Source organism: Cladophialophora carrionii (genome assembly GCF_000365165.1).
Source record: "Cladophialophora carrionii CBS 160.54 unplaced genomic scaffold supercont1.11, whole genome shotgun sequence".
Lineage (NCBI taxonomy): Eukaryota > Fungi > Ascomycota > Eurotiomycetes > Chaetothyriales > Herpotrichiellaceae > Cladophialophora > Cladophialophora carrionii.
This window is the reverse complement of record NW_008481818.1, coordinates 261,803-275,505: the sequence shown is the minus strand read 5'-3', so window position 1 is coordinate 275,505 and position 13,703 is coordinate 261,803. Positions and strand designations below refer to the sequence as shown.

The 13,703-nt window shown below is 53.6% G+C and overlaps 4 protein-coding genes across 4 annotated transcripts; 2 read left to right on the top strand and 2 right to left on the bottom strand.

Annotated features, from left to right (window-relative positions):
- Positions 1-1,074: 1,074 nt before the first annotated feature.
- G647_09822 (uncharacterized protein) lies at positions 1,075-6,480 on the bottom strand (the record flags this gene model as incomplete). The annotated part of the gene is made up of 3 exons (XM_008725815.1): positions 1,075-6,000; positions 6,055-6,283; positions 6,350-6,480. The coding sequence occupies 3 exons, from the start codon at positions 6,478-6,480 to the stop codon at positions 1,075-1,077; spliced, it is 5,286 nt and encodes a 1,761-aa protein (XP_008724037.1).
- Positions 6,481-7,638: 1,158 nt separating this feature from the next.
- Positions 7,639-9,322, top strand: G647_09821 (uncharacterized protein; the record flags this gene model as incomplete). Its single annotated transcript, XM_008725814.1, has 5 exons — positions 7,639-7,708; positions 7,758-7,842; positions 7,943-8,008; positions 8,061-9,062; positions 9,130-9,322. 5 exons carry the CDS (start codon positions 7,639-7,641, stop codon positions 9,320-9,322), a joined length of 1,416 nt encoding a protein of 471 aa, XP_008724036.1.
- A 1,280-nt stretch (positions 9,323-10,602) lies between these two features.
- Positions 10,603-12,051, top strand: G647_09820 (uncharacterized protein; the record flags this gene model as incomplete). Its single annotated transcript, XM_008725813.1, has 1 exon — positions 10,603-12,051. The coding sequence occupies one exon, from the start codon at positions 10,603-10,605 to the stop codon at positions 12,049-12,051; it is 1,449 nt and encodes a 482-aa protein (XP_008724035.1).
- A 79-nt stretch (positions 12,052-12,130) lies between these two features.
- Positions 12,131-13,513, bottom strand: G647_09819 (uncharacterized protein; the record flags this gene model as incomplete). Its single annotated transcript, XM_008725812.1, has 2 exons — positions 12,131-12,635; positions 13,452-13,513. 2 exons carry the CDS (start codon positions 13,511-13,513, stop codon positions 12,131-12,133), a joined length of 567 nt encoding a protein of 188 aa, XP_008724034.1.
- Positions 13,514-13,703: the final 190 nt, after the last annotated feature.

The window sequence follows — 13,703 nt, the reverse complement described above, 5'->3', positions numbered from 1 at the left end:
GGCGTGATAATCAGTAATCCTCTCACGCCCTCGACGCCCTTGGACCTTTCGTATACAGTCGCGGGGTTCAAGCAGCCCCCGAGGCTCCCCTCATGTTTGCGTGATCATGCTGCGCCTTGCCACATCAGGGTCAGATTTACGCGGCGCCAGAGGGGTTGCGTGGGCAGGCATGGGCCATAGATGCCGGGATCGACGTGCTGCAGATGCGATATACGCGCGCAAAGCTGTGACTGGAAGCCGTGGTTGACGCCACATCGTCCGACAACCTCGCAAGTCTAACACACCCTCAAGCGGCATGTATCAGTTGCCAATTCAAAGCACGACACGGAGACGTCCTGACAAGGTTCCCTTGCCAGCTATTGACTGAACATCCTGTAATCACGTTCCATTGCTTATCCCTCAAGTGCATTCTCGCGAGGCTGTTTCGCCCGCTTGCCTCCGTAGAAGAACGTTCTATCTTTATGTGTTGAGTACAGTTGCACTTGCAAACTCGCTTTTCTGGCCTCCCTACCCGACTTCGGTAGTGCACCGTCGCATATTGCCCATTCCCTTTGCCAGCTAGAGTCCCTCACCACCGAGGCACTGAATCCCCCAATCGCAATAATCAATGCTGTGTCATGCTGCCACTCCGGCCAATTGATAATCATCACCAGGCCCCCGCCACCCCTATGCAAATTCATCTTCCGAAAGACGCATCATTCTGCTCTTCACTCGTCAAGTGAAATGTCTCTATCCTCCCCGTATTGCAAGCAAAGTAATATTTTCGAATCTGGTCGAAAAAGAAGCACACGTGATAAACCGTCCAACGCCGTCGCTAATGCGCAAGTGTTTGTTTTTGGTGTAGAAAACATTGGTGGCTGAGAACAGGCGGCGGAGCACTCCAACAAGGAGACTCCTCTTTCCGCAAGTAGCAATTTAGTGGCCATGAAAAGCATCGCGAGAAAAACACGTAGCCGCCTCATCAAAATCCAAAGCCGACGATAGAAGGTCAAGTTAATGGATCCGTCGTTCGTCTCGGTTCTGACTTGTGCGTTTTGAATTGACATTATTGTCATGTGGTGATACAAAGAGGCATCAATCCTCCTTTGGAGAAGTTGGCGAATACTGTGGACTATTGGGAGAGTATTGAGGGCTAGTAGGAGACTGGTTCCTAGCTTGAGGACTTCTGGGAGAAGCATTGTAAACCGGGCTCGTCGGCGAGTATGATGGACTCGTTGGCGAAGACGGGCTGGTAGGGCTGTAAGTCGGCGAGGTGGGGGAGTAGCTCGGCGACGTAGGAGACTGCTTATTGCCACCACCACCATACATTGGGCTCGTCGGACTGTACATCGGTGACGTCGGACTGTAGACAGGCGACGTAGGCGATGTGGGAGATGTAGGGCTGAACGCCGGCGAGGTTGGCGAATAGCTGGGTGAAGTTGGCGAACCGTAAGCCGGAGATGTCGGCGAGTAGTTTGGCGAGGTAGGGGAGTAACTGGGCGAAGTCGGTGACTGATACCCAGGGGAAGTGGGCGAGTACGCAGGCGATGTCGGAGTGAAGGCAGGACTTGCTGGTGAGAACGACGGTGATGTCGGACCGAAGCCAGGGCTAGTCGCGCCAAACATCGGAGACGTTGGTGAGTAACCAGCAGTAGGCGAGAAGCCAGGCGAAGTTGGACTGGTCGTGCCGAACGGACTGGCAGGTGAGTAACCACCAGGGCTTCGCGACCCATAAGGACTGAAACCTCCGGCGCCACCGAACCCAGGTTGATAGTCGGTGAACCCGCCTGGAGTCTCTGAGCCAGGAGCTGCAATGGGCGAGAATGAGGCGCCGTAGTCGGGAGAACCCAAGTAGCCGTTGTCCTGCATAGGCGAGCCGGAATCGTAAGGAGTAGCAGCACCTTCGAGGAGCTGTTGGCTGGTCTTGATACCAATCGGTCCGCCTAGTCCGTACCCGCTGTTGGCTGGTAGGGTGGCTAGCATGGCCTGATCCAACAGTATCTCCATGGTTCCAGTACCGACAGGCGCATGTTGACCGAGGATGATATTCTCCGAAACACCCTTGCAGTCGTCCAATTCACCAGCGGCCGCAGCCTCAAGCAAGATCTCAACAGTCTGTTCAAAGGAACTTCTCATCAGTGCGCCAGTGTCAGATTTGTTGATGCCGTGACGAGTGACGGCCATGACATATCCACGCGAAGTCATGACATCGCAAAGAATGCCCAAGTGACGGGCATTGACATAAGAACCGTCAAACGACAGCACTTGAGTCAACTCGCGTAAAATGGCGGCCCGAGTAGCTTCGATGCCGAGCACCTCAAAGACCTCAGTGAAGCGATTGGTATAAGTGCGAGTGGCATCAACTCCTTCCACCGCAAGCACCTTGGCGAAGGCACTGCCCGTCGTCTCAAGCACATACTCATTGCACTCAGGGTCACTCTTGGCCATGAAAACAGAGCCATCTGGCTTGATAATGGAACGGCTCTTCTGGTCAATGAAGGCTCTCTCCACACCAGGAACACCGTGGAAAGTCAGGTGATCAAGCATTTCGTTCAAGAAGCGTCGCAGAATCTCATCGTCTTCTTTGCGGTCGTCCTCCTCATCTTTGCCATAGTTCTGGACGAGACGAATGCGGACAACTTGCTCATCGGCATTTCGATCGCTGTATATGACGGCGAGATCTTTGCCATAGGTAGACTTGATCTTGCCGGCAACCTGAGTGATATCGAGACCTTTGTCGAGAAGTTTTGCACGACTGAGAATGACGCGCAGCATCCACTTGGAGTGAAGAGAGAGATCGGCTTCGCCGTCTTCGGGGAGGATGAAATATGCGTCGACCATATCGACATCCTCAGGAATGATGGTGTTCTGAATATCGGGATCATACCACAATTCACATGTCTCTGCCACAGATCGGAGGTTGGTGTGCTGAATCTGACTTCGGAGGAGCTTGGCAGCATCCTTGTCACCGGTGTTTTCTGGTAGTTGGTAGACAGACATCGACGGAGTTCGGATGTTCTGCGACACGTTCAAGATTTCTTTAAGACGCGGCACACCCAGAGTGACGTTCTTGGCCGACACACCAGTGAAGTGGAAGGTGTTGAGAGTCATTTGTGTGGCAGGTTCCCCAATGGATTGAGCGGCTAGCACGCCGACCATCTCGCCCGGGGCAGCATTTGCTGCAGTGAAGCGACTCTCAACTGCACCAATGATGTTGTCAAACGCCAACCGGTTGACACCATGTTCAAGAACAAGTCGCTTGTACGCCAGTCGTGAGCGGAGTTGGGCCTTCAGGAGAAGTGTCGCATTGTCCTGAGCCTCTTTGGAGATAGGGTCATCGCCGCGGACAATGACAAGACGATCCAATAGTTGATTGACTGCGGTCAGCGCATAACGGGGATCAAGGTCGGTCTTGTCACCACGACGGATCTTGAAGTTTTTCTGCGCTTGATCAATGATGCGGCCGATGTTGAGAGGCAGTTGCATTGAGTCTTCGGTCCCTTTGCCCATATTCCGCAGTAGCTGTTGAGATGCCTTCAAATTGGCAAATTCGAGGTCGAACATCTCCTGCAGCTCAACATCACCCTGAATCTCCCTGGCTTGTAGTAGTCTACCCTTCCACATGGAGACGTCGCCACTCATGATGTCCACAAGGTAACGGTCGTTGAAAGCTTTAGTCGACATAGTAATGATGTCGACTTTCTGATTTTCAATGTGTGCACCATCCAGACCGTCCTCGCCGTAGATGAATTGAACAATGTTGCCGCGAGAGTCGCGGACCGTCGAATCATATTTGACAGTGACTTCTTCGAGAGCCTTGACGAGTCGACGTTGAATGTACCCAGTCTCGGCAGTCTTGACAGCTGTGTCAATGAGACCTTCACGACCAGCCATGGCGTGGAAGAAGAACTCCGTGGGGGTCAGACCACGAAGGTAGGAGTTCTCAACGAAACCTCTCGAGGGGGCAGAATAATCATCCTTCGTAAAGTGAGGAAGACTGCGATACTTGAAGCCGAAGGGAATACGTTTGCCTTCCACAGCCTGTTGACCAACGATAGCCGTCATCTGAGCGATGTTGATAGTCGAGCCCTTCGAACCAGCACGCGCCATGGTGATGGCGTTATTGAGATCCTTCAGACTGTCTTCGGTTGCGGCACCAGCTTGGTCACGAGCCTGGTTGAGGGCATTCATGGCTTTGCTCTCGAAGGTTTGACGGACATTCATGCCCGGGGATGGCTCGAGATCCTCGGCCTCTGCCTTCTTCTGAAGATCCTCAACCTCAGCCTTCTTGGTATCAACGGCATTTTGAATCTTTTGCACGGTGTCAGGATCGGGGACAGTATCGCCAATGCCAATGCTGAAACCATTGTGCAACAGCCAGTAGTTGACGACGGTTTGTGCACCGTTGAAAAAGGACAGAGCAGTTTCCCACCCGAACTCGTTGTAGATGGTGTGAATGATACCGCCAGCGCCAGTACCGACGAACTTCTTGCTGAGAACGCCAAACATGAGATTACCCTCGAGGACAATGAGACCAGTGTCATTAGTTGGCACATATGGGTCTTCACCCTTGGCATCAAGCCTCTCGAGATTGAGGGCAGGTGGGAGTACCATGCTGATCATCTGCTTCCCCGTCCAGCGAGGTGTTGGCTTGATGATCGCAGGCTGAGGAATCACCCCATCCCAGTCAGGAACCCAGAGCATGATGTTCATGACTTGCTCGCGTGTCAGGAAGATGTCGCGCCGGCAGATCTTGTAAATACCACAAAGCGTATCCTGGATGATACCCATCAGAGGAGCATTGCGCTGGGGAGACACAATGTTGAGTGGAACCATGCACAGGTTTGCAAGCTCGGCTCGAGACTCCTGGCTCTGAGGGACATGCAAGTTCATCTCGTCACCATCGAAATCGGCGTTGTAGGGCGCAGTGACCGAAAGGTTGAGTCGGAAGGTCGAATATGGCATGACACGCACGCGATGACCCATCATGGACTCCTTGTGGAGAGATGGCTGACGATTGAAGAGGATGACATCTCCATCTTGAATATGGCGCTCGACGATCCAGCCATGCTGAAGATTCATTTCCGAAGCGTTCTTGTGGTGTCGCAGATCGATACGCTCACCAGAATCTCGAATGACGTATCTCGCGCCAGGATGCTCATTTGGACCGTTGGCGACGAGTCTCTTGAGTTTGTCGATGTTCTTCTGAGTAACTCTCTCGGGGAAAGTCAAGGTTCGAGCAATGCTTCGAGGCACACCGACTTCATCAAGGGAGAGATTCGGGTCGCCAGTGATGACGGTACGCGCAGAGAAGTCCACACGCTTTCCCATCAGATTCTGTCGCAGACGACCTTCCTTGCCCTTGAGTCGAGCACGTATCGACTTGATGGGGCGACCACTCTTGTGTTGTGCTTTGTCCAAGCCAGCAATCTCATTGTCCATGTACGTGGCAATGTGGTACTGTAGAAGATCGCAAAGATCAACCTTGATGTGATCAGGCGTACCGTCGACTTCTGTCCGTAACACGGCTTGATTCGCTCGAATGATATCACCCAGCTTGAAGGTCAAGTCATCTTCGCCACGTTGTCCCTGCCCACTACCGTCCACACTGATGCTGGGCCGGACTGGTGGAGGAGGCACAGGAAGTGCTGTCAAGATCATCCACTCAGGACGGGCATAGTCGAGATTGATCCCCATCATCTGTAGCGTCTCGTCGGTCAAGGTGCGGAAGGTATTGAGGACATCTTGTGGGAAGATCCGCTTCTTGTCGGGTGTGGTATCTTCGTCATCATCGCCTTTTCGTGGCTTCCATGTGGCGTACAGATGAAGGCCAGTTCTACGAATATCAGGCTGGGCATTGCCACAGCCGCCATGTTTGGGTGGAGCTGGTCCTTTCGAGAGTTGATCGGCGTCTTCGGGGGGGTCTGCTTCGCAGATGTTCCTAGGCTTGCTCAGTCGCCATACGGCTTCGAACCGTCGCTTGGGGTCTCGAGTAGCGATCGCCTGCTGGAAGTCTGCATTCTATAGTTGAGAGAATTAGCAATGAGAGCATGTTGCATCGGTGGAGAGACTAACATCAAGCGCCTTGATCTTGCCACAGTTGTGGCAGACCGTCTCCAAGATCTTCTTGACTTTGTTCATGAAGCCATAGTGGAAGACGGGAGTAGCAAGCTTGATGACGCCGAAGTGACCGGGGCACTCATTCATGTTCTCTTCACAAGTACTGCACTTGAAGTTGCGATCGATTGTTCCGAGATGAGGATCGTTCGGACCTTTCTCTCGAGGTCTGAGGCGCTGCTCATCCCTGCAGCAAACACGGTTAGAAACTCATGATCCAGGAGACACGTCTTTCTTCTTATTCTCTACATACATCGTCTCAGGATATTCGATATCAATGACCGCGAGTCGCTCGGTCTCTTTCGCGGAGAAGAGGCCGAACTGAATTTCCTCGACGGTGCGCAGAGGCGCGGTGGAATGAGGGAAATTGAGGCTCGTCGTCATGATGGCGGCTCGTGTTTTTATCCCAGGAAATCACTCGAGTATCCTTGTGAGACGATTCTCCTACCGTGCACTCGATCTGAGACGATCGCAGTACTTGCGCTGGTGGCTGCGCGTTGATGGTCAGGGATGACCTTCGCCCCGTTGGGCCGCCCAAAACAACCGCCTCCCTTATTCAGCTGCGCGCTTCACCAATTCTCTTGAATGTGATCCAAAACTCCCTGGAAAATAATCGGCTCGCCGTCTAGAGCGCGTAGAGGCAGGCGCGCGATCGTTTCGAGATGGTCGAGGGTGGGTGGTGGTTGAGGATGAGGATGAAGACGAGGCAGAGATGATGGCGAAGATTTTGCCAGTGATCAAGGGCGAGCGCAGGCAGACAGCCGCCATGCCATTTACGGCGAGTCCGATGGACCAATCGGCGTCCTCGCTAGCGCTGTGCACGACAAACAGGACAAAATGATTCACCGTATGGATCTTGGCGCATGCCAAGGCGCAGATAGGAGGCTGCCTTTTGTGAATCACCATCTCAATGACTCTTCCCTTCACAATGGTGACAGGCAATGAACAATGCATTGATCAAATGAGTCACTTCCATTTCTGAAGATGTGGTTTTCAAAGTCACAAGTTTATGGATCAAACATGAAGATGTCACCGCAGGATCTGTGTAGAGACAGCATGAGCCTTCTGACATTCTGGCAGGAACAGCCAGCGTCTTCAAGCTACCTTCTGTCTACCAGCAACCAGTGACATTTGACAATTTCCGAGCATGCGTCTGATCGAAGTAGCATAAGCTGGAATAGTGTCCTCTCGTGATTTCAAGATACAGGTGTGATGTTACTTCGATTGAAATACACGTGAACCTTTTCACTCGTCTGGATAGCACTGCCTGGTGCAAGTAAAGTATGTACTGGACCAGATGTCCATTTCAAAGTCCACAGAGGGATCTCGTTTAGGACATCTTCTTGCCTTTGCTACTTCTCGTCGTCTGCCACTATCGCTCGTCCTCGTACTCCTTAAAGTTTGTAGCAACTATCCCTTGCGCGTCATGGTGAGATACTCAGCAGTAGTACGGGGAAGCACATGGACCGAGTCTGACATCAAGACATGGCGACTTTCAAGGAATGGAATTGGTTGGTCTCTCTTCCATCACGCAACAACAAGATGAATTTGGCATTGATTGATCCGTTTCAACTAGCCCAAGACTCTCCGGATGCACTTACAAACGATCTCAGTACGTACAGTCGGCCCTAGGGGTGGAGACACAGACTGACTCGCGACAGGATCCGGCCATGCGACAACCCTCAGATTCAGTCGCAAGGGCGATTATCTCGCCTCAGGCAGGGTCGATGGGAAAATTGTCATCTGGTGAGTCTATTCGTGCTGGGATATAGGATTTCCATCACGCCTATCGAGGACAAAGTGTCTGATTCACGGCCCCTGAAACTAACACACTGCTTGTTCGAAGGGACATGGAGACCTACGGCATTGGCATGAAACTGAATGGTCACTGGAAACAGATCCAAAGTCTGAGGTAGGTGTAGAGGCCCTCAACTTATTGACCCCGTCTGACATGTCGCCCTCAGCTGGTCTCGAGATGGCCGGTATGTCCTCTCGGCCAGTCAAGACTGTCGGGCCTGCTTGTGGGACCTACAAACCCAGGAACGCATCCGCACAGTCAAATTCGAAGCGCCCATCTACACGGCTGAACTGCATCCGTACAACCACAACCTCTTCGTCGCATCACTGTTCGAAGACCGGCCTTATCTGGTCGACATCACGGAACCCATCGCGGTCAAGCGCGTCCTGCCAACCACGCCGCTCAGTGACGATGGCCTACCTCGAGCAGAAAACAAGCAAGCCACCACCTCCGCCATCTTCTCGGTGCTCGGAAACCACATCATCACGGGCACGTCGAAGGGGTATATCAACATTCTGGAGACGGAGTCCCGCAAAATCATCCACTCCACCAAGATCAGCAGCGGGCTCATCTCGCTTCTCAGACTGACGACGAATGGCCGTCAACTCTTGGCCAACAGCACCGACCGCATCATCCGCACGGTCAACCTGCCCGATCTTAGCATCATCCGCGCGTCCTCGTCCCCACACACGGATGACACCGACCACCCCGACCCAGCCACGCTGGCAGAGAACATCCACCTGACAATCGAGCATAAGTTCCAAGATCTGGTCAACCGACTGCGCTGGAACCACTGCGCGTTCAGCCACTCCTCCTCGACAGGCATCGCCGACTACGTGACCGCCTCGACATACATGAAGAAGGACATCTACATCTGGGAACTACGGACCAACTCGCTCCTCCGCATCCTGGAAAACCGCGAAGAACCGGCCATCATCGAGTGGCACCCTTCTCGGCCTCTCCTGGCCTGCACATCGATCGAGACCGGAAGCATCCAGATCTGGGGCATCGAGCCCCAGCAGAAATGGTCCGCCTTGGCACCCGATTTCACCGAAGTGACCGAAAACGTCGAGTACATCGAACGCGAGGACGAGTTTGACGAGTACCCCCAGGAGGAGCATCAGAAGAGACGGTTAGACCGAGAGGACGAGGACGTGGATATTTTGACGTGAGTTTGGCTTTTTTCCCTTCCTTGTCCTGTCTTCTCTGCGCCATCGCTGATCGTTGTCCTGTAGCATCGAAGCCAAACCCGAAGATGCCTCGTTTGTGCTGCCTGTCTTGTACGACATTGAGGACTCCGAGGGTGACGACCAAGAACTCGTCCGTCACGGCGTGGGCACCATGCGGAAGAAGGACGTCAATGAAGGCAAAGAGTACGAGAACGACGGCGACGAGGTGCCCAAGACCGTGCGGAAGCGGAAGTATTGATTCCTGCATTCCCCACTCCCACCCACACTCGACAAGGTAGGACAAGATAAAATTGGTATTGGGGCAGCAGGTGACGCTTTAGAATCGGCGTTGGCGTCGGCCTCAGCATTGGCGTTTTGGAATGGGATTCCGACTAGGCACCGGTCTATGGTGACGATGATATTGGCTGGCCGGCGGTTTGATTCTAGGGGAACCCGTCGATTGGCGCCATATGGATGAACAGACGCTTGCGCTTCAAGGGCTTCGTTGTAATCCAACGGGTGCGCCACACGCTTCTAGCACGAAGCACAGCGCACACACCTGCAACGACTGAATTTGTCTACGTACTTACTATATGCGACGGTCAAACTTGCCTGCGTGCCCAACTCTACGATGGTGCTTCCATACCTGGTACATAGTCATTCACACCGCCCGTCCAGACATCACTGATTCACTGAAACAGAAATAGAATGTCCAAACGACGTGTGCCAGCCACGCAGATCAGCGTCAGAACCCGGCTCGCATGCAAGCTCCTTCTCAATTAGGCATGCTGTATCCTACTGTGTGGTGCCGCCATGCCGTCGTGCGTCCCTCCCTTGAGCCCCTGATGGTGCCTATCCATCCGTCCGATGCTGGAAGCCTGGCGTCAACTGCCGAGGCCGCTCTGGAATCCTCGGTCTCCTGTAAGCGATGCGAGGCGCTTCAACACATTCGACGACGATTCATGGTACAGTCCGGTTATCATCCAACTTGCTGACATGGTCTTCCAAGCGAAGTTTCCCGCCCGGCAGCTAATATACGACAGTCGCACCAAGGAACGCAAGCTTTGTGGCAGCTGAAAGCTGAAAGCTTGGTCGCACGCCTCACCGAGCCAGGGCACGCACCCACTGTTAGCCTCGTAACTCGTCGATTGCGATGCGAGCACCGGTTGGCTTGAGACTTTCGATTTACTGGCCGCCGACGTCACGCGTGTCGACCTTCTAGATCTTACAAAACGAGCATCCCGTCTTAGCGAGTATCGCTGTGGTGTTGATAAGAAGACCACGAACCGCAACATATTGCTCTTTACACATCCTTCATCTCATCTGTGCGACGGTTCGAACGGTCCAGGTGGAAAGGCTACCTGCCGCTATTTGCAAGGCGTAGGAAACATTCTCAAGACATTCGACAGACTCAACAAGGCTTCGAACACTCTTGTCTAAATAGTATTCCCAAGCGAAATACGGTTCGACCAGACACCACAGGGCTCCTGGCCATCGGTATCCAGATCGTGGAACCTCCACATATCTCGAATCTGAAGAATGTCTCTCTCAATCCTCCTTTCGCCAGCCGATGGGATATACCGCCCTGGATCGGCTGTGCGCGGCACAGTCTTTCTGACCTCCTTGACGTCCATCGCCATCGGCTCGATCGACGTCACATTGACCGGCTTCTCTCGAGTCACCTTGACGCAGAACTATGGCGACCTCAACGTTTCCAATTCGGACTACCACTCTCGAGCTGTTCTTTTCCATCGCGACGCAGTACTGTACACCGGTGGCAAGTGGACGCACCAGGCCGGGCAGTACAGTTGGGAGTTTGATGTCCAAGTCCCCTCGACTGCGGAGCGCAGAAACGGATATGCATCGCAGTGTCCATTTCTGGCCGGCGGAAATGCGCCACCGGACCACATTGATCAAGACGCACGACGTCTGCCGCCAAGTATGCTGTACACTTGTCGCAGGTTCGGCTGTCAGGTGGAATACGTGTTGGAAGCGACCTTGACCTCGCCGGCCGGGAGTGCAGTGAGGCCGAAGAAACTCGCCGCGAAGACGAGCATCCTCCTTCAGCCTGACCAATGTTCGAGTGCCAGCCCAGACAGCCCTGAGAGACAGTCGTATGTTCGGCACGAGCAGATCGTGCAAAGCGCAAAGCTAAAGTCGAATCCGTTGGAGCAGACGCCACTCTCACGCCTTCTCAAGCTGTCCAAATCGAATCAGCTTAGCACCCCCAAGACCATCGCTTCAGGCATAGTTCCCTCTCTCAACATCTCTGTCCATTTGCCCACGAAGATCGAGGTCATGGAAGACTATTCGACAGTCAGCATCTTGCTGTCAGCCAGGTTGGGCAACAGCGGCCGTCAAGATGGAATGGGCAACGGGCAAAGCCCGACTCGTTGTGCCGCGCCGACACTCACGATGAAAGCCATGAAAATCGCAGTCACCCAATTTACTCATGTCCGAGCCGGACACCACACGTCAACCTCGACTCGAAAAACCTATACGAGAAAGACGAACTGTTCGTTTCCAGTCCGCGTGTCCCCAAACGCAGATGAGCGGGGCACAGAGAACGCCAGAGATCAGGGCGCCATCAATCTTGGTCAAGTCACCGAGCTGCGTATAGCCAAGGAATTCCTTGTGGTTGATTTCGCGACCAGTAACATCTCCATCGAACATGCCCTGGATATAGAACTTGGCTTTGAGTATGAAGGCAAGAGTTTCAAGTTCGTCCGCAGGGACGTCCCCATCAAAGTGCTACCGATGTCGACGCAGGGCGCAAGGCAGCGGCCGGAAACCGTCGGCAGTGGAGGCCTCGCCACGCGACCGTTCAACCGCGCCACTCTGTCCCAGACCGCAGTGGCTCAGCTTGATCGTCCCGAGGATACCTGGCTTGTGCCACCGCCAGAACCTGAAGGAAGCGGTGTCCTCGAACGCGAGACCGACGCATGGTATTCAATTCCTCCGCCAAGGTATATGCTCAGGGTTGCGTGAAGAAAAGTTTCCGCACAGAACCGATCACGTACCATGCCAAGGGATTGCGTATGGGTTGCCTCGTCATTTCTGTATATGGTCATGATGCTGGAAGTTCCTGGCGTGGGGACGGTCTTTCTCGGGAAGCGGCTTCAGCACGTCGCACGGACGCAATGGAGGCATCGGCCTCGACGGCATGTTGCCTACTGTAGGGCGACTGATATGCCCAGTCGTCCTGGGTGGGCTGATACCGATCACCTGGAGCTTTCTGAGAATTTGCAACAAGAGGATAGCCATAGCTGTCGGCATTGGACAAGCCAGCCTTCGTTGCACGGTGGTGCCGTTTCTCCCGGAAAAGGAGAAAAGATAGAACGCCAACAATTGCCAGCAACGGAAGTCCAACCCCCAACCCGGCGCCGAGTCCTGTCGTCAAGACTGCAGAATCGTCGGCGACCTCCCGCACCGGTAGGGTAGTAGGATTAATCGCAGTCGTTGCAGTAATGGTCAGGGGCGAACCAGAGATATCTGTCGTAAAGGTCAATGTCTGGGTTGGTATCGCTGTCGGAGTGGCTCCGTCGGTGATGATGCTCGCAAGAGGTGCAATGCTGCTTCCGGGTTAACACTCGAGACTTGTACGCGGACGGACGGAAGGCCGTGCAGTTTCTGCGTAACAAGCGATCTGGGTAGGTTTTGGGATGTGCTCACCTGTAACCCTTTATAAACGCTGACCCATTCTGAACTGCTGCAAGTTCGAGGATAGGGAACAGATTTATTCCCTCATCTTGGCAACACGAGGTCGAATTGGCTACACCGGCTGCACAACACCACTTGTTGTTGCTGCACCGATATACGGTACTTGGACCGGCGCGCCGAACAGGGTCGAGACATCGAGGAAAGCAGGACTGGTCCTGCCACGTGCCATCGGTGCATAACCCTGAGTTGAGGGACGTACTGTTCTGCTGCCATGTTAGTGGTTGTGAGGTTGACGGGGTCAGCATGCGAACCTCGACAAGGCATAATCCGTTCTTCAAGCAGGTTTCGCCCGTACGACAGCAATGTGTCACGTTGGCAGCGGGGAGGCATGGTTGAAATGCTGAATTCGAAGTCTGCGTTCCGTCCTGTACTTGATGTTCAGCGCGTACTCGCGCAAGACTCTCTTGCGCAATCCAGTCCTTCGCGCACAGGCTCCTTGCTGATGGTACACACTTACCGGATTGAAGCAAACGTCAGTCGCAGCCTTGACGAAGGCACCGAGGTTGACAAGTAGAAGAGCAGCAGCGACAGAGTAGAGCATTTTGGTCTAGCAGTGAGTGCTGGAATCTTTAGTGAATGTGATCGCGGAAGACAAGTTAGGAGATGAGATTGTGCCCTGGACATCATTGATATTGAAGTCGATGTTTTGCCTCGAAGTTGCCGCGTACTATGCCGCAGCTAGGGCCACCTGGACGGTTCGAAATGCCAGGATCTTCGCCGACTGTGCCATGTCTAAGGCTTGTGCGAGGGAGGCCTTACAGCCTCGCCACAGACGGCGTCGATAACCGAAGCTTATTCGACGGTGATTCGGTTGCCCATCTTCCAGCTCCTGCAGGAGTTGGCCAATCATGGTTGAGAAGAGAAAGACTCGTCAATCACTTGCATTAAATGGCAAGCGTTCACCCATTGAAACAAAAGGG